The sequence below is a fragment of the Malus sylvestris genome, chromosome 9 (assembly GCF_916048215.2).
Source record: "Malus sylvestris chromosome 9, drMalSylv7.2, whole genome shotgun sequence".
Classification (NCBI taxonomy): domain Eukaryota; kingdom Viridiplantae; phylum Streptophyta; class Magnoliopsida; order Rosales; family Rosaceae; genus Malus; species Malus sylvestris.
The window spans coordinates 8,102,702-8,122,498 of NC_062268.1; the positions used below are offsets into that span (position 1 = coordinate 8,102,702).

General features: G+C 36.8%; 2 protein-coding genes and 1 pseudogene across 2 annotated transcripts; 1 reads left to right on the forward strand and 2 right to left on the reverse strand.

Moving 5' to 3' along the window:
- The first annotated feature begins 831 nt into the window (after nt 1-831).
- On the forward strand, nt 832-1,510 carry LOC126633749 (dirigent protein 1-like; annotated as a pseudogene).
- A 5,390-nt stretch (nt 1,511-6,900) lies between these two features.
- On the reverse strand, nt 6,901-8,255 carry LOC126583362 (mitogen-activated protein kinase kinase kinase 18-like). Its single transcript, XM_050247711.1, has one exon. The coding sequence runs from the start codon at nt 8,198-8,200 to the stop codon at nt 6,926-6,928; it is 1,275 nt and encodes a 424-aa protein (XP_050103668.1). The 5' UTR covers nt 8,201-8,255; the 3' UTR covers nt 6,901-6,925.
- A 6,392-nt stretch (nt 8,256-14,647) lies between these two features.
- Nucleotides 14,648-19,042, reverse strand: LOC126583359 (aspartic proteinase A1-like). The gene is made up of 14 exons (XM_050247708.1): nt 18,882-19,042; nt 18,159-18,527; nt 17,981-18,041; nt 17,675-17,769; nt 17,483-17,595; nt 17,158-17,326; nt 17,007-17,046; nt 16,829-16,893; nt 16,515-16,628; nt 16,267-16,331; nt 16,005-16,161; nt 15,810-15,929; nt 15,045-15,133; nt 14,648-14,950 (listed from the first exon to the last, which is right to left on the reverse strand). Exons 2-14 carry the CDS (start codon nt 18,516-18,518, stop codon nt 14,866-14,868), a joined length of 1,533 nt encoding a protein of 510 aa, XP_050103665.1. The 5' UTR covers nt 18,519-18,527; nt 18,882-19,042; the 3' UTR covers nt 14,648-14,865.
- Nucleotides 19,043-19,797: the final 755 nt, after the last annotated feature.

Below are 19,797 nucleotides of genomic sequence, written 5' to 3' on the forward strand. Positions count from 1 at the left end.
CTCAAATCACTTCTATAGTTGGCCCAAATCCATCTTGGACTTTTTTTTTTCCATCTGAAATTGATTGAACATTGAAGAAATATATGATAAAATGTTTGGCAATGCTCGTATTTGAATGCAAGTGAAAGGGATGTTTAATTTATATGCAGATATAATAATATTACAAAATTTCAAAACATTAACAAATAGGTTGTGGATTAGTATTGAAGGGAACCTGCAACTAATTGAGCAGTTAAATAATTGCTCCTTTGTTATTCACACAGATGCAATTGATGACAATTACAACAACAGTAATATAATATAACTGATTAACTGTAAATAATAATTTCACTAAAATATAAAATTCAGCAATCAAAAATTAAGGTTCATACTGAACCGGAAAAAACAAAAAAAGAATGTTTCATGCAATCAGATTGAAAACATATCGACAATTTAGACCTTGTTTTAAAATAATCTGAATTACGATGGTGAATCTTGTGAATGAGTTTGTAGCAAAAAAACTTTCAGTTCACAACAACATGAGATAATGTATTGTGACCTATTTTACTAAAGGGTTGCGGCAAAGAAAGAGAGATAGAGAATGACTTGATAATCCTTTATATTATTTCTTATGTCCTGCGCTTGCTTTTATTTATTATTCGAAAGATGTAGATTCAAAGAAGCCAAAAGCAGGCAAGCAAGTACAAAGGGTGAGCCAAAAGGCCCCAATTGAAAAAAACCACAAGGCCAGTGGGAGTTGATACAAACTAGGAAAAACTTGCAACAAATAATACACTTGCATAGATTGTTACATATATTGTAAACAAATTATTTTGCATACAAATGAGAAGTTAAATAATTGCTCCTTTGTTCAAATTATAAATTGAAACCCTAACCGTATGAAACTGAAGATCACAAAGCTATTTCTAAAGCTAAATTGCTTGTTCTTCGTTTCTCAATTAGCTCCAATGCATCAACCAATGGCATTAAAGTTCATACCAAATCTCAGTGCTCAATCCATAATACTAGTCATGGTTCTAGCCATGGCTCCATTTCCACTTCCAGTCCGAGCCACTCCCAAGTCCAAAGAAACCCAACTCTCCCTCTACCTTCAAGATATCACTGCCGGTCCAAATGCCAGAGACATTCCACTTGTAGGTCTTCCGGCAAGCTTTGGAGCTACACCCAATTTGCCACAATTTACGCCGTTGATGACGTAATAACGGAAGGCTTGGACCGAAACTCAGCCTCCGTTGGCAGGGCTCAAGGGTTGACTATGACGTCTGGATTGGACGGACGGAATGCCCTTGTATTGATATCGATTGTGTTCACAAACAAGGAGTACAATGGCAGCACTCTGGAGATACAAGGAATTAGTAAGCAATTTGAGGAGGTTAGAGAACTATCGGTGGTTTCAGGTACCAGAAAATTTTGATTTGTTAGGGGATATGCTACATTTGAAACAGTTTTTTTGGACGTTCCAAATTCATACGATGTACTACGGTGCATTGTTACAATAAAGCACTACTAGAATATTATGTCCATTTGTTATACTATGTATGCAATGTACCTGCAGTTCATGTTCTTTTTTGTAGCTAATGCTTTGGTTTGTAATTATAATTTGTAGGTCAACCTTGAGGCTTGAGAAATGTGCCCATCTTGTTTAATCATGCAAAGCCTATATCAACCGTCTCAATCTGAAACGCTCTCCTAATCTTACAAAATTATTTATCGGTGTGTTGAGCAACCAACCACTATCGTTTGGGTCTAGTATGTTGTCGTCCTCATCATCATTTCTTTAAATGTAAACCCTAAGCCTCTCTGACTTTCGTTCTTTCTCCCTCCTTCTCAAAGCATACAAACAACAGATTGCTTGAACTCCATAGGAGCCATCAACCTTAAATCAAATTCAATGAAAGAAATTAAAATAAAAACATTGGATTAGGGCCCGAACCTGTGGAAAACCTTAAAAATCATAAACATAATACTAAATTTTTCAGTGTGAAAAAAATGTCAGAATGAACATGTGACCATCTAGTTCCTTTCATGACTTCTCCTCTGTATACCAAATTACCAATGCAGTCCTCAATAATTTATTTATTTTTTTGTTTTTTGTGTGATTGAAAATCTGAATGTGCCCATCCTCAATTTATTGTCATCCAATATTTATTTATTAGAAGCAGAGCCATGAATTGTATTGTAAAAAAAAAAAAAATTTAACGAAAAGCATTCCGTATTATTTATTTTAACGAAAAATCATATTTTTACTGACACACCCCGATCCTAGAATCAAGGCGTGCTGGCCGTCACGTGAGCGTGACGTAACCAAAGGTGCGATGCGGAAGCAAAAGATATGAGAAATACGAAGGAATAAAAACCAACTACTAGCAAAGATATCCAACTAACATGCTAGAGTGAGTTTAAGTGTAAAACACACAAATTCAGAGCATAATTACTAGATGCAGTCAAGTAGGACTATAATTAAGTTACAACACCCGCAGGTGAGTCCTACATTTATATAGTCTGTCAGTATGCCGTGAGAGTCCTCGTGGGCCACCAACGCTGCTAACTAGAACCTGGAGGGGCGCAAAACAAAATTGAGTGGGTCAGTAAAACCAAAGCTTTTTGAAAACCTTTCAATTAATACATTTCTAACCCCTCACTGTAAAACCTGTATACTTTCCCAGAAAATAACATAATAGCATAATATTTGTTCAAATCTCTCAAAACATCAATCTTTATCAAAATCCAGCAAGTATGCCATGCTATAAATGTCAATGACAGAATATGGATGCATCAATATAACAGGTGACATAATGAATCAACCGGAGACCCTGCAGTTGGTCCTGTACGGTTAATTCTATAGCTCATTATCCCAAACCAACCGAAGTCACCACGGTGACCTGTACGGCACTACTTTGCACATAAATCGGAACTACCTGAAGTAGTCTGTACGACAAGAATGGTGTACTAATACGCTCTAGTGCTTCTCTCATCAATCATATGCGCGCATAATCTAAGGTCACTTACCAGTCGGAACCACCTCTAGTGATCTGTAGGACTAGCATGTCGGAACCCTCTATCGGTCAGTACGACATGCACCTACTTGGATACAAGGTGAGCGTGCGGTGCGGTGAATAATATAAGCACTAACACCAGGGGTGCAGGTTATGAGCTCTCAACACAAATCACATCATCGTTAATTCATATAAACCATATAAACTCACCTGATACTCACCTGTGCGTCCACAACACCAATTCACATATATATATATATATATATATATATATATATGCATCAGTTATCAATTCATATATCTCATAATATGCATGCATGGCATTTTAAAACATACTTTCATTTAAACTCAATTTCTGGGAAAAATATCAATAGTATATAGGTATAAACATAAATATTGCCCACTCACTGATAAGTCGAAGGGTCGTAACCCCCGTGACATCCATGGATGTGCTCGTCCTCAGGATAGGTATCACCTATATGCGAAACAACTATAAAAATGTTAATTAAAGCACATAACTGACAATTCGTAATAACTTCTCATACGGTGCTCAATTTGGGTATATGAATATACCACAGTGACATACTCGACGTCACGAACGTCGGCATATTTTTAGAAAAAAAATTTGAGGCCGCACGCGCCCCCACGTGCCAGGATGGGCACGGGTCCATGCGCCCCCATGCGCATCACCCCTAACCTCTAGTCACCAGATTGGTTCGCCGGTCGCCGGAAAACTGGAGATTTTTCAATTAATACATTTCTAACCCCTCACTGTAAAACCTGTATACTTTCCCAGAAAATAACATAATAGCATAATATTTGTTCAAATCTCTCAAAACATCAATCTTTATCAAAATCCAGCAAGTATGCCATGCTATAAATGTCAATGACAGAATATGGATGCATCAATATAACATGTGACATAATGAATCAACCGGAGACCCTGCAGTTGGTCCTGTACGGTTAATTCTATAGCTCATTATCCCAAACCAACCGAAGTCACCACGGTGACCTGTACGGCACTACTTTGCACATAAATCGGAACTACCTGAAGTAGTCTGTACGACAAGAATGGTGTACTAATACGCTCTAGTGCTTCTCTCATCAATCATATGCGCGCATAATCTAAGGTCACTTACCAGTCGGAACCACCTCTAGTGATCTGTAGGACTAGCATGTCGGAACCCTCTATCGGTCAGTACGACATGCACCTACTTGGATACAAGGTGAGCGTGCGGTGCGGTGAATAATATAAGCACTAACACCAGGGGTGCAGGTTATGAGCTCTCAACACAAATCACATCATCGTTAATTCATATAAACCATATAAACTCACCTGATACTCACCTGTGCGTCCACAACACCAATTCACATATATATATATATATATATATATATATGCATCAGTTATCAATTCATATATCTCATAATATGCATGCATGGCATTTTAAAACATACTTTCATTTAAACTCAATTTCTGGGAAAAATATCAATAGTATATAGGTATAAACATAAATATTGCCCACTCACTGATAAGTCGAAGGGTCGTAACCCCCGTGACATCCATGGATGTGCTCGTCCTCAGGATAGGTATCACCTATATGCGAAACAACTATAAAAATGTTAATTAAAGCACATAACTGACAATTCGTAATAACTTCTCATACGGTGCTCAATTTGGGTATATGAATATACCACAGTGACATACTCGACGTCACGAACGTCGGCATATTTTTAGAAAAAAAATTTGAGGCCGCACGCGCCCCCACGTGCCAGGATGGGCACGGGTCCATGCGCCCCCATGCGCATCACCCCTAACCTCTAGTCACCAGATTGGTTCGCCGGTCGCCGGAAAACTGGAGATTTTTCAATCTCCTTGTTCTCCGTCATTTCTCAACCATTTTTCATGCATTTTATATCAAAATGAAGCCCTAAGCATGTAGATTCACGTTACACTACTTTAAGGCTCTAAAAACTACGAAATCTCACTGGAGAAATTCCAAGAAAACCGGCCAACTTCGAACTCAACGATCCCGACGTCCAAAACCTTCAAACTAAGTACTCCGAGCTTCCTTAGGACCTCACTAAGCTCACTTTAAGCTTAGAATTCCCTAAAAATCAACACATCACAAATGCATGAACAGTACTCAAATCGGACCTCGGGTTTTCAACGTGATTTCTAAGGTTTCCCGTTTTAAAACTAGTACCAAACGACTCAGGAGGTTGAAAGGATGTAGAACCTTTCCTTTTTGGCGTCGATCCGTGAAGGTTCGAGGGTTTGGCCCTCTGTCCGTACAATTTCGAGAGGGAGAGAGGGAGAGAGACTGAAACGGAGAGGAGAGAGAGAGAGCACGGGGGAAAGGAGAGGGTTGTCCCGTGTGTGTGTTGTGTGGTCCACCCAAAAACAAATCACAACTTCATTCCCTAACCACACAAATTTACAACCCAAATTTTTAATCTAACTTAAATAATTTTCCAAAAGCTTATGGAATATGTGTATTTAGTCCAAATAATATGTCACACACACATACCTTAGTAACTGTCAAGGGTAATCCCGTCATTTCACGTTCTCGATAAATAAAATCCCGGGACGGGCTGTGACATTTACATTAAAAAGTCAATCCTGTTACTATTCACTTTACCTTTTATTTTATCTTTATCGTTAAAACTCAAAGTTTTCAAACTACTTTCATTAGTTTTCCTAAAAAAAAAAAAAGGAATACAACGAATGATAATAGGATATTCAAATACTCCACTAATCATTGACCCCCAAAACAAAACTACTCCACTGATCAATCTAATTTATGATTTTTTAAATATAAAATTACAGATTGTGAAATGAGAGGCAAATATTTTTTTTATTACATAATTGTTAATAAAAAAAAGTTTGTGGATTAGTATTGAATTGTAAACTTCTGGTGCTTTTAGACCCTTTCTCCAGCTACTAACAAAACTTTAGGCCAATTCCACTTGGAAGGACTATATCCACCCAAATGGTGTTCCATATTCTTTGAAGGAGATAAGATTATGATTGCCAATTTGCCAGTAGGTTTTTATTTTCAACAGAGGGAACAGAAATCTGGTGATCCAGTTTTAAATGTTGGTTCCTGCCTTACCAAATACCAACTCAAACTAGCCCATATTTTCTGACAGTTGCCAAGAACAGTAAGTAATGACCTGAAAATTTTAATTCCTAGGCCACTTGCATTGAGGAACCACACCAAACTTGAGCAGCAGTTGGCAGAATGGAACTGTAGACACCCAATTTGGCACCCTTCTTTTACCTACCAAATGAAGAAACTGATGAGCAGACACCTTTTCTACCAAGAATTGTATTATGGCTCCTCCTCTATGCCATGGGAATTAACCCAAACTGGCCCACCAGCACAAGAAGTTTTTCAATCGGACTGTCACACTGTTCTGGGAGTTTTACCATGTTAGTGGTATTGGTGTCATAATATATGCATGAAAGATATTTCATAGTCTTAGGTCGCGTTTGTGATTGTTTTGGGAGGAAGCACTTCTGTTCATAGGCACTTATACTTAAAATACTTTCAACTGGATCACATTGATTTTTTAAAAGAATCTAACTACTTCCAAAAGAAGCATTCGACAAGTTCTTCTTCAGAAAACGCTTTTATGACTCATAAACACTTTTAACTTTTTATGTCAAACGCATTTAAAAACGCTTTTAGCTGTTATAAATTATGTACGCTTTCTAAAAGCAATCTCAAACATATATTTAAGATATTGTTATAATGTGAAATGGCTGATAATATCGCGTGACAATATGAACTTGTCAGAGCTCTTCAGCACAAAGACAGTCTTTTGTGCGGTTGTTGTGCTTATTATGTTCACTCAACACCATCCAGACTAAAAGTAACAGCAGTAAAACAAAAGAACAGACAGAAAAATAAAGATTTTTATGATTACCAAAAGCTTGAAACTGAAGGAAGCAACAAATTGTCTCTGTCGAGTCTGTCCCTCTCAAGAAGGAGATTGCTCCAACCTACACTACTACTATTTCTCCTACCATTTTTGCAGGCCTCTAAAATATCCACATTAATTCTACAACTAAGATTACTGCAATCTAAGAAATTTAAATCCAAATCCTCCTCACTACCTACAGCTTCAGCATCATCCTCGATGCTGTTGCTTTCATCACAATCATTCCCTCTAACTGCGATCCAAGTCTCATCATCCCAACTCCACTTGGGGTCCCCTGAAAACAATGACAACCGTCTGATCCTCTGATCGTCAGAGGAGTTTTCGAAACTCGGGTTTTGATCAAGACTGCCCGAATTCTCTGATTCCCCAAAAGAATTCCATACATCTTGATCGAGAATACTTGTTGGAGAAAATGAAGTGGATCCTTGAACTTGTTTTGTACTGCTAGAAAAATTAATTAAAACTTTTTCTTCTTCTTCCTCCCCAAGAAATGAATGCTTTAGAAGCTGACTAGCCGTCCAACGCTCTGTTGGGTCCCTCCGTAAGCACCTTTCCAAAAAGTGCTTTGCTTGATCTGAGAGGAAGCTTGGAATCTCAGGCAGCTCATTAGAGTATGCAATTTGATAAAGAACAGTTACTGGGTCAGCTGCGTTAGGCCACGGCGCTGATCCTCCGGTAGCCATTTCGATAATTGTACACCCGAGAGCCCATACGTCGCACGCGAACCCCTGCTCTTCTCCGCGTGCCACCTCTGGCGCCATAAACATTGGCGTGCCGCCAATTGTGGCAACGGAAGCTGCTGCCGGATTAGCCCACCTAGCACATCCAAAATCTGCAATTTTTGGACCGTCTTCACCAACCAAGATGTTCCTGCCTTTTATGTCACAATGTACCAACCCAAGTGAATGCAAGTAGTCTAGCCCTTTCACCATGCCCCTCGTGTAGTTTCTGATTATTGATTCGTCAACTTGGCCTCCGCGGCTGCGAATTGCATCGATGATCGTGCCCCCGGGCACGTACTCCATGAGAAGATTGTACACGAGCTTGTTGTTCTCATTAGTAATGTCATGCCCCATGTAGCTTACTATATGTGGACTGCTCAAAACAGAGAAAATTTTCTGCTCCCTTTGCAAGAACTCGGAATGGGACATCTCAGCGGACTTGACGGCAAACTTGTCGCCGGAGTGGCGAGAAGTGGCTAAGGAGACGGTGGCTGATGAGCCTTGGCCAATGGTGCAGCCTCTTGTCCAGTCCATTTGGTGTTGAGCAAAGAATAGAATGTACAAAATACAAAACTTTTGTGTTGGTTAAGATGCCTATTGCCTTTGCCTTTATATATGGACCAACTCACTTGCAAATATAAGGTGGCATATTTTAGAAGGTTAGTTTAATTGGTTGGTTGGGTCTCTCTCTGACTCTCTCTACCGCCATTAGGGTTGACAATTCCCTTAACTTAAGTCGGCCACGTGTCGAAATTTGGATGGGGTTGACGGCATTGGTCTCCTATACGGGTGTGATTTGGCAAAACAAGATGCCGACACATGTCAACAATGGGTTTAAGAGTGTGCAACTGCGAGAAATTTTTCAATACGTCGGAAATATGGTCCAGTACACTATGTGTTATAATATAAATGGTTGGAATTTTTTTTTCAAGTATCAAACCACTTATATTATAATACTTGGTATGTTGGCTGTGCTACCAACACATTGAAAACTTTCTCTCGTGGAACTGCGAACCAGAAAATTGGGGTAGACATTTGGTTTTGGTTTGGTGCAAGAGATGGGAGAGGTTGGATAGAGTTAGCTTGGATTGGATAATGCTAATGGGATGGGATTCTGTAATTTGGAAAGATGTGTGAAATTAAAATTGGGTAAGGTGTTAGGGGGTGCGTTGAACCACCAAAACAGGGTTGAATTTTAGTCTCACTTTCTCAATTTTTAGTTTTGGTATATCGTTGAATTTAAGCATGTGGTTTGCCACTCTACATACAAGTTTTGTCAAATTTGAAGTCTTTCTTTTGTTGAGAAAAGGAATATGCCAATTTGGTATAATTAAAAGGAGGGTTAAGACAAGATAATAATTATTTTTTATATGTGGGCATTGACCAATTTTTACTCTACCACCATTGCATAATTTTTTTCTTTTAAAATGATTTTTGGTACCCTAGATTTTTTTTTAAATGAATAATTAGTGGTGAACCATGGTTGTCTACTCTTTCATACTCGAAAATGGCTAGTTGGGAATTGTACCCTACCTTTGGCCACGATTAAACAGATTCACAGCTTAGAACGAGATATCTTGGATTAGTGGAGTTTGTGCAAAGGCAATATTCGTAATTTTTCTGTTAAGGAATCAATAACCCAAATTTTCCCTCAATTGAAGCTACATAATTTGATTGACTTAAGATTATAATGCTTGACCCCCATATTTTGTTGAAATTTGTATAGTCATCACTGGCACATCCAAAATTCAAAGAATACCTTACCTGATCTAAAACAATGTCTTCAGATTCTATGTATTTGTCTAATTTGTCTAAATTGTCTTCACTAACTAAAAAAATATATATAGGGATGGATATGTGACACTACTTTTTTTACATAACTTTTGACATTTTTTGTGTGCAACCCACTTCGTAATGTATTTCAACGATTCGAACCGTATATCTTTTAGATCTTTCTTTTCTCAAAGAGCATGTCCACCAAAAATCACTCAAGTTTGAAACCATATGACTGTTAGATTAAGAGTTTAAGATTTCTTTGTAGGGTCGTATTTATCAACTTTCTTCACTACAAATAAATGTCTTAATGGTTTTGGATTTGTCGAAGTTTTTGCAAGGATGATCTATGAATGATGTTCTAAAACATTGTTCCAAAACATGAGATGACAAATAATTCATAAAGAATTCCACTTTTAAGAGAGCCTCCTTAACATGTCTCTTAATTTTTCGCCGCAAATTTATATTGTAATTTTGTGACACTAGTTATTTTTCAGATGTTTGACATACCCCATCTAAAGTTGCATTGACCCTTTGTCGATGGATTATCATGATTGATGATATGCCGTCACTCAACATTTTTATCTTCCATACATCTTTTTCAAATTTTGATAGTTGAATTGAATAAATTGAAGAAAATTAAAGAGTAAAAGTTAACAAGGGATATGTGGATAGCATCACCCCTAAAATAGTCAATTGGATGAAATTTTTTATTTTTTTTAAATTTCCAATTAATTGTGTTATTAATCTTGATCTACTGTGCCGTGTACTCGGCACACCAAAAGGAAAGACGATGATTCACAAATGTAACTTACACACCACAAAAGAAACTACCATGACATGAGTGTGAACATGATTTCTACCATGCTAAATAAAGCACTTTCATCCTTTCTAGAAAGAACAATAATAAAAGGAAGTTATATTCATAGACGAAAAGTGTCATTCAAGGCACTAAAAGAATAATCTTGGTAGTAAATTAGAAGGTACATACCATTAATTATAATTAAATAATGAAGGGAATGAAACCATTAAATTATATTAATCACTAATAAACCACACGTAGCATATATAAGGGTTAATTAATGCATGTGCTACGATTTGTTTCTCAAACCTCATGTTTCATTTACCAAAAAAAACACCTCATGTGAATTCATCTACTCTTAAACTTTTTTTTTTTTTAAATTAATTGAAATATTAAACGTCCTTCGATCTCTAACTTCCACCGTACGTACACACTACATTATTATGCCAACTAAAAAAATATGAATGTGTGATGTTAGATATATGATCTTCTTAAATTATTTTTGTAGATCGTGTGATGTACACTGATGGTTTTTTTTTTTGTTTTTTTTTTTATTATATATATATATATATATTTTTTTTAAATCATTAAAGAAGGTATCCAACCATTAACAATCACATCATGTGTGATCTACAAAATATGATTTCCCTAGCATTTTTCAATATGTATATATGAATATCTATAAATTGTATTATATTTTTTTTGTTTTTCTCTTTAAAAGTGGGGCCAATTGGTGGTTTCGCCAAAGCAGTCTAGCCTTCCAAAGGTCGGAAAAACTCATAAAGACATTTCAGCCTTCCCATGACTACCATCGTATGATTCACTAGCGCTAGGAATTGAATTCAAGATGAACCGTGTGAAATACGAGCCTGAAATTCATCACTAACCACTAAGCCACCTTGCGGTGGTTAAATTAAATTAAATTATATAGTATATTTGATCGACCTGTTAATTAATAAAACACAAGATGGTAGATAAACTTGGTGGACCAATAAAAGCTAGAAAGTGGGGTGGTGGTTTGAACTTGCAAAAGAGTTAAAGAGAGGAATCAATTCAGAAGCAAAAGAAGGGGGAAAACAAAGTGAGTCCCAATTGACTAAACAATATCCACAGTAAATAAGCAGGTGAGGTTAGTTGTTTTGGGAGTATAAAAGTAAAATGGCAACAAAAACCTAATTAAAAATCTTCTATTTGTTGTCTCACTCACACACATACTTAACCACCATCTAAATATCTAATTTCTGTCCAAAACTTGTTTAGTTAGTTGGATCAAGAGTGAGTATCCCCACCAACAATTCTCAAATTTTATGCGTGGCTTGTAAGATAACTATACATAAGTCATGTTTATATATAACCAGAGTAATGTTTCCTTACCAGTGTTATGTTGTAAGAAAAATACTTACGTTGTAGATTGAAACTAAAAAACATTACTAAGAATGTGTTAAACTAATGTGTGATGTGTGTTACAGATTCACAACCAAATGTTGAACAATATTATGACAAACTCGCTAAAACTAAATTACATAATTAAACATGAGTTGACTAAATATGCTGTACATATTCAGAGTTGGATTCAAACTATAATATGACTAAGAATATGAACAATATAATTTGAATTCGATATTGAATTAACTAATGTGTGACACAAATTTCCAATCAACGAAGCAATGACAATATAACATTTTCGTATATGATTCTAGTTCATTTTCAATGAAAGAAAAACTCATCATTCAGTACTCGTTACTAGTGCAATTGGAGGCTAAAAATGAACCATAGGGAATGGAACACGTAGGTGTTGAGGGTTATTAAAGGGCACGTTTTATGTGTGTTGTATATGTGGAAGTGACAAGGTTTACGTGCCTTTGATGCAATTGAAATGAAAAGTATAAAAAAGAAGAGTTGTTGGTGTGGGCTGTGGTCCTCGGCACACTAATGATAGGTGGCTTATATCTCCCTTGCGGCAGAGGATAAACAAATTGCAGAATGCTTTTTCTTGTAAATTAAACTATATAGTTGTGACTTTGTAGAGCAACTTGCATAAAGCAGTTCGTATGTATGGTGTTTCAGTGCAATAGCACAGTACAATGTCAAGAGAAACTTGCAAATACTCTCATATTATTACATTAAGACATCATGATAACCATTATCATATTATTAGACTAAGACATTATGATAACGATTACCCAAGGAATATGAGTTTTGCTATAAAATAAATTGGTAATATGAAGGGAAATTCAATTACTTATAAGCACATGCAAGGTTCATTATTTTCTTAATGTGGGACTTGCACTCTTAACACTTCCCCTCACGAGTGACGAATGTTCAAGTTTAACATATGGACAACACAAATCGGCTGACATGGAACACGTCTCATTAGACTTCACATGTGAGACAATCTGCTTTGCAACCATAAAAGAAGTTGAGGTTTCACCATAAAATCAATTGACAATATAAGTAGCAGTCCAATTACTTATAATCAGCACATGCAAAGTTCATTCTTTCCCTAATGTGAGACTCATACTCTTAACAATTACCCCGTTTCATGTAAGATTGTGAGTGTGAGCTCGCCATCTTTGCTAGCTTTTCTAACAATTAAAGGGTGTACTGAATTAAAGGCTTTGCACTTTTGATTTGGCAATAAGATGAAACAAAAACTTGAAACCCTATGAGCTGCATTGGTCCTACTTGATTTGTACCATTATTTGCCCTAAAAATATTTGCTTATAAAGTTCGCAGCCCCACTTATCTTAGCTCGTTTTAAACGCAAAGCATGAGGCCGGTGAGCTGAAGTAACAAAAACGCAGCTAATCATGCAAATGGCATGGAGCTAATCAGTATTTTGGGGGTAATGCCATACCCAAAGTTCCAAAATTTAGGAATTTCAATTCACAATCATCTGTTATGACGACATTATATTTGTTCAGAGCACCATCAGTCCTCAGTCCTCAGGCTAAGTCATGGACGTCGATGTCTTTATCAATTCCAGAATGCCAAGATCTCGATTACGAGTCATGGTATCAGTTTACCTTGACCTAATTTGTGCTTCATCTAAAATTATTTGAGTTTTACAATGTTATGAGTTGTTAGGGTTGTTGGAAAATTTAACTGAAGGTTTGCTTTGGTTAAGCATGATAGCTAGGGTTTGTTGTAGCCGGCATTTCAATGAGTAAAGATGGATAGTGGATTTGCTTGCTTGGACGTGCCGTTATAGGAAATGCTTTCGTTCTATCTGTCTGTGTGGGTGATGGGACAGATGGAAATCATAAATGACTCGGCACACGTAACAAGTTTGTTTATATGTCACTTTGTAGTTTGTTAGTTAGAGACTTTGAGGACTAAAAGTGCTTTCCAATATCGGGTCTCTTTCTGCTTCAACCACGTACTTAGGCGAGTCCAAATTGAAAGCGATATCATATCGTTAACGCTTCTAGAACATATAATTGTGATTTGTAGGTAAAACTCAAAATATCATGTGACGGTATCTCAAGTCAATTGAGCATTATCATGTGACACTTAAATATTTTGATTTTCTTATATAATAGTGTTTGATTGATTTGAAAAACTATCAACGTAGTATTGATGAAATTGCATATGATTTTTATCCACGTATATCATTAACACTGCTACTGCATGCAGGCGTGATTCCTAGAAAAAAACTTGCATACACTTAAGACCTACATTGACAATATTTCAAATTGATCACGTAGAGTTATACGCTAGTAATATTTCAAAGTGAATCACACAATTTTGGGCTGGAATACCACCAGCAACAACATCGAAGGTGGAGGAAGGAAACGTTTTTAGAAAAATTAATGAAGATAATTTGAAAACTTTGAGTTTTAACGAAAATGACAAAATAAATGGTACAGTAAATAATACCAGGATTGATTTTTTTACTGTAAAAATGTGATTTTTCGTTAAAATGAATAATATTAAGAGTTTTTCGTTAAAGTTTCCTAAGGTTTTTTTTGCTTGATCTGTGAGCTCAAAATTCAAACAAACGATATCAGCTTTTCATAAAATGGTTTTGCAATTAGCCACGTGTACAAATATTGGTTGAAGCCTGAAGATGACTCATGTCACATTGGAGTCATTGTGACGCTTGACAAAAGTTTTTTTTCTTTAATAAAAACCGGTGATTTCGCCACAACAATTTAATTTTTTTTATAAGCCGAAAAAACTTATAGAGACATTTCAATTCTCATTAGCCATTATCGTGTGATTCACCAACATCATGAATCGAACCCAAGAAGTGCCGTTTATAATACGGATCAAAATTTCGTTCCCAACTCTTAGGCCACCCTGTGTGAAACATGGACATTCGATAATTTTTTTTTTTTTTTTCTTTCGGGTAAACGGACACTTGATAAAATTTAGGTATTGCAAAAAAATTAAAGAAAACGAAATTGTCAATTTCAACCCCAAGTATATATTGCAATACCAAGTTTTCTTGTACAGAAATTAGCAAATCTTGTCTTGATTTATTCACAGATGCAAGATTATCCAAGGATCGTGTCCATCATCCATCACATAAACAACTTCCATTGTATCTAACTTTTTGTGATGTCAGTAGAGATTATATACAAAAGTAGGCAGGCAGAAAATATAGAATCAGCCCTGCGTCTTAAGCTGCTTCTGCAAATCCAACTGACAAGTTTCCGTAGTCGAACACGGTGTGATACCGACCCATGAAAACGTCTCCCAAAATCCTGCATCACATGCATATACACCATTGTTTTTAGTTGCAAACTATTTCTGTGTGACATTGCTGGAAAGAAGGTAAAAGTTCAAAGAGATAAATACCACAGTGGTCCACGAGGAGGTGCGACGTCTAAAGCTATGAATCCGCTGATGCATTGAGCTGCGACTCCCTCCCCAACTTTGAGAACGTACTGATACCAACAGACATAAAGATATTAGTTAGGTGATAAATAACACACGAAATGAACAATTGAATACCGGCCAAAAAGGGCGAAGACTGGTTTTATCAACAATGATAATAATCTATCAACTTCCATAATATCTACTGTGGCAATAACTAAATGTCATTCATCGTATCCTTTGTATCGAAAAAAAATAAATGTATGCGAAAAGTAACTAATACTAAAATGTACTACGGTATAGTTTCCAGCAGAGAACTCACTATGACAGCTCGAAGTTGATAAATCTTTCGTAAGTGTATTAACGCAGTTCCACAAAAACAACATATAAAATCAATTCTAAGACTATTCGGAAACATAACCAGTAACGGGTAAAAGTTTAAGTCTGACAACCTAGCTATATGTATAACTGCTTCATAGTTAATGAAGTTAGATTGGAAAATAGCTTACGAAAACTGCTTAGGTCATCCTTGGGGCCTATATGGATTGTAGAGACTCAAAAATACACAATCTCGTGTGTAATACTAGATTTCCAGAAATTAGATTCAGGAAGCTTCAAGAATAAGTACAAAAAAGACGGAAAATTGGAGATCGTTTCACAATAGGGCATGTACATAAAGTTGATAAGTAGTTTACTCGTGTGCTCAAACGAGATGAAAAGATTTAGGGTAATGTCACGACACCATACCTGTTCTGGAGCAAGGTCAAATACTTTACCACCAATGGTAAATGAGACACTGGGCAATGAAGATAGAGCATCACACTCTACAACTGATTCTCCACTGGGACTGGGAAGTCGTTCACAGAGCTGCAAGTGCAAATGCCAAAATGAGCATGCTGCAAGGGACGTTTCACATGGAGATGATATGAGAAGTTGAGTTACCTGGTTGACATAATCCAAGATCTGCTCCTCTGTCTGATTTTTCCTTAGCTTATTCTGCATCCACACCACTGCCATCTCACAAGCAACACATGTAGCATCATGCACGCCATCAGATTTCTTTTCTTGTTTCTGATCCACCATACTTTCAATCCCCGTGCTGTAAAGACGTAGGCACATTAAAACCAGGATGACCTAATTGGCCCATTATTACCACCATCCTTTCTATCATAACTTTCAGAAAATAGGTTGAACTGCATCTAACCTCACACCACGAGTTCCGTCAAAAGTACAGAAACCAATTTGAGAGCAGATCTTTTGGGGTTGTGCCTATAAAACATGCCAGTAAAAGAAAAATTCAATTTACTGCAAGGAGATTTTAAGGCAAGTAGAACCAAAGAGAAACTGACCAATCAATATTATCTACTTATATCAATTAAAATGATTAAAGAACAGGAAAGTTTCATTAAAATGCACCAATAGAAATATTAAGTAAAACTCAAATCTATATACCTTGGCTACCAACATTTCTATAATGGTTTTCCCATACTGTTCAACCACTATCTTACATTCCTGGCTTACAACACCAGAGGCTCCGATGGCATGATTGATTTGAGTTATAACAGTCTGAAAAAGCAAGATTATAAAATAAGTTAATAACATTAATCAGAAGTGCTAAATGTGAATATAAGCATGATAAGATCACGGTGAACTGGGATCCCTATAAGCAACAGTATGCCTTAGCATTGGATCTGTATGTCTTGTGCCGTGCTTCTTGATATATTGGCAACTGAGTACTAAGAAATAAGAGTATCGACATGGCATACCGTTGGCCCAGCCAATAGGGAGGTTCCTGAATCCGCAATTGCTGAACAACCACTTGCACAATATCCTGGAAAGCGACATGGCAATCTTTCAAATACAGTAACAAGCAAGCTGGCCGAGGCCATAGGAAGCATCTACTCTAGACATAATAAGGTTTCAAAAACAAGTTCCGGATCAGTACAGATGATTCACCACCAATTAAGACATCACCCATATCAAACTGCAAATAACAGAAACAAAAAGCAAGTATGAAACAAAAAGAAAGAAAGAATATGAATAATATATCAAGTAGAAAAATCTGCAAAAGATGAAAAGATTTTGGATAGCAAACCTGCCAGTAGCCTTTTTGAGTCACGGGAACATATGTATGCTCACCCTTGAAATGACTAGAATCAACCCCACCAAAGACAATCTCACCCCCTTCTTCCCCTTCAGTATTGCGATTTAACCAAAATGAGAAAACTGGTTCTTTAACAAGACCTTGATTGACCAAATTATACCTGTTATAATAGCAAATGTACAGTAAAAACAGATTAGCAACGAGGACTTACAACTGTGGAGAGGCAAGTAAAATACAGAATTTGGAGTGTTAGTTTTAATTTATAAATTGAATCGACTGATTCGGGATTTTTACGAACTAAGTGGCACTGAATTACCAGACAGGAACAGCATCTCCAACTGAGATCTCTTGGAAACCAAGTCCAAGAATACCATCAAACTTAGCAGCCACGAACGTGATGCCAGGCTCTTTGGTTGCCTCAATAAAGTCCTATAACCAACAAAAATAGCAAAGGTAAAGTCCACAACACCAAACATCACCAAATCTACTTTCTGTCAAGAAAACAAACCTGATCCTGGACAACAAGATCGCCAACTTGGACATGGTCCTGGCTGAAGAAACCTGAAATTGCACCAGTGCCATACTGGATTGCCGCAGATTTGCCTACATTGGAATATGAAACACGGCTTACGAACAAAACATACAATCAGTCTCTATATCAATCTTTAAAGAGTGTCAGTTCCCACCCCCCCCCAAAAAAAAATCCCGTTAAGTTTAAAACTGCTATAAGCTAAGGATATGGTTGATCACTCCCATTGGACTGTCATAATCTTATAAGAAAGTGAATAAATTGAAACGGGGAATGGAAGCGTACCATTCTTAGTGTATGTACTTGACTGGCTAGACTTATACTTGGGATGTAAATAGCAAGCAACCTGCAATTCAATTTGAAAGCCAACCAACTTGTAAGAAAACTTCATTTGACTAAACATTTCTAATACAAAAGGAATTACAAAAACGAAAAAAAACAAAAAGGACTTTCTGAGCTATACCGAGAAATAACACTTTGCTGAGGGCACCCAAAGATTAGAACTTCCGGTGTCAAATATCACAGTGAACTTCTGAGCAGGAGTTCCAATACCAATCTCACCAAAATACTGAGCATCCATATAGTTCTTTAGAGCGACGATATCAGTGTCCTCAGACTCCCCAAGATTACTGCGTAAATGATACTTCCTAATCGTACCTCCCGGCGTTCCATTACTTCTTCTACTCAGATGACAAGTTTTATCTATTTTCATCTTTTTCAGTCCAATTCTGACCAACCCATCATTGGGTGTGGAAATCACCACATGGGAAAGAAGCAGAAACAGAAAGGAAGTGACCAAACCAGCTCTAAATTCAGTACCCATTTTCGACAACTGCAACAAAAAGTGCGCAAATTTGTTGCTCAAAAATCACTTTTAACTTAAGCAAGTAGTGAAAATCAAATGCTCTAACAAAACATAAACATGGTCTATCTTTGATCACTAAAAAAAACATAAAATTGCATTCCAATTCCATTTTTTTAACCTTTCCTGATATTTTCTCAGGAACCAAACAGATTTTAAGCAACCCTAGAACTCAATCAGCAATACAGGTGCAAACATCAGAAGAAAACAATCCAAAACATGTACCAAAATAACGATTCAAAAGCTTAAAGCTCTGAAAAAAAATTATCAGAAACTTAATTTTGATGCATTAAATTATAATTATAATTAAATTAAATTACTTACATTTTTTTAGTACGACGACGAACTGCGAATGATCAGATGAAAACTGAAGCAAGAAGGAAACCCAAGCCAGAGGACGTAAAAAGAACCAGAGAAGAGAGGGTCGGGTTCCGCTGCTTCGCGCAATACATACCGTGATGTGTCGTATTTTGATTGGCCGGCTTTCGGTCCAACCGAAAATTGCAGTTAACCTTCGGCCGCAACTACCAGTCTAGTTTTGAAACTTAGGTAGTGGCGCCGCTTGTGTGATGTCACAATCCGCAGGCCCATAAACAGGCCCAGAATAGTAAGTCAGCATCCTGCTGGACTTTGATGAAGTATTGGGGCGGCCCAATATGGTATCAAGGCTGGGAGTGGTGTTCCTCCAAGGCATCGCTCGTGAAAAATAATGTGCGCGAGAGCATTTATGTTAAAGCTTGGTAGTTATAGCACATACAAGAAATGCACAACTAGTTGCGGTATTTTGTCACACTTAGAGAGTAGTGTTTAAGGGATGCAAAAGAACAATGGAAAATTCTTTCTTATTTTTTTGTACAACGATATATTTATACTAAAATGTGCATAATAAGTTGATACCGAATTTGCTACTTACAATTTCGTCCCTAATACCTTTATAGGAAAAATATCACTGCACACCCTACAAATAAAGAAGCTCCCATGTAAGTGCATACCGTTCAACGGTCTCTTGAGGTGCTTAGTTAAGCTTATGAAATCACCAAATAAAACTGGTGATTGTATTCCTCTAGCATCATGTACCAAACTACAGAGAATGATTTTCTCACACTTTATTTCTTTTAGATATTCTGCCATAATTTATAGGTGGCTTTAAGTCCAAAAAAGTTGAAGTCTCATACAAACACTACAGTTATAAATAGGCAAAAGTGAGACAGAGAACATTTGCTAGAGATCGGAGTGGAAT

Excerpts from the sequence above, each read along its gene's own strand:
- LOC126583362 (XM_050247711.1), bottom strand. The coding sequence starts at position 8,200 with ATGGACTGGACAAGAGGCTGCACCATTGGCCAAGGCTCATCAGCCACC.
- LOC126583359 (XM_050247708.1), bottom strand. The coding sequence starts at position 18,518 with ATGGGTACTGAATTTAGAGCTGGTTTGGTCACTTCCTTTCTGTTTCTG. Across the intron at positions 17,770-17,980 it reads AAGTACATACACTAAGAATG|GCAAATCTGCGGCAATCCAG; the intron begins GTACGCTTCCAT and ends ATTCCAATGTAG. Across the intron at positions 17,596-17,674 it reads ATCTTGTTGTCCAGGATCAG|GACTTTATTGAGGCAACCAA; the intron begins GTTTGTTTTCTT and ends TGTTGGTTATAG.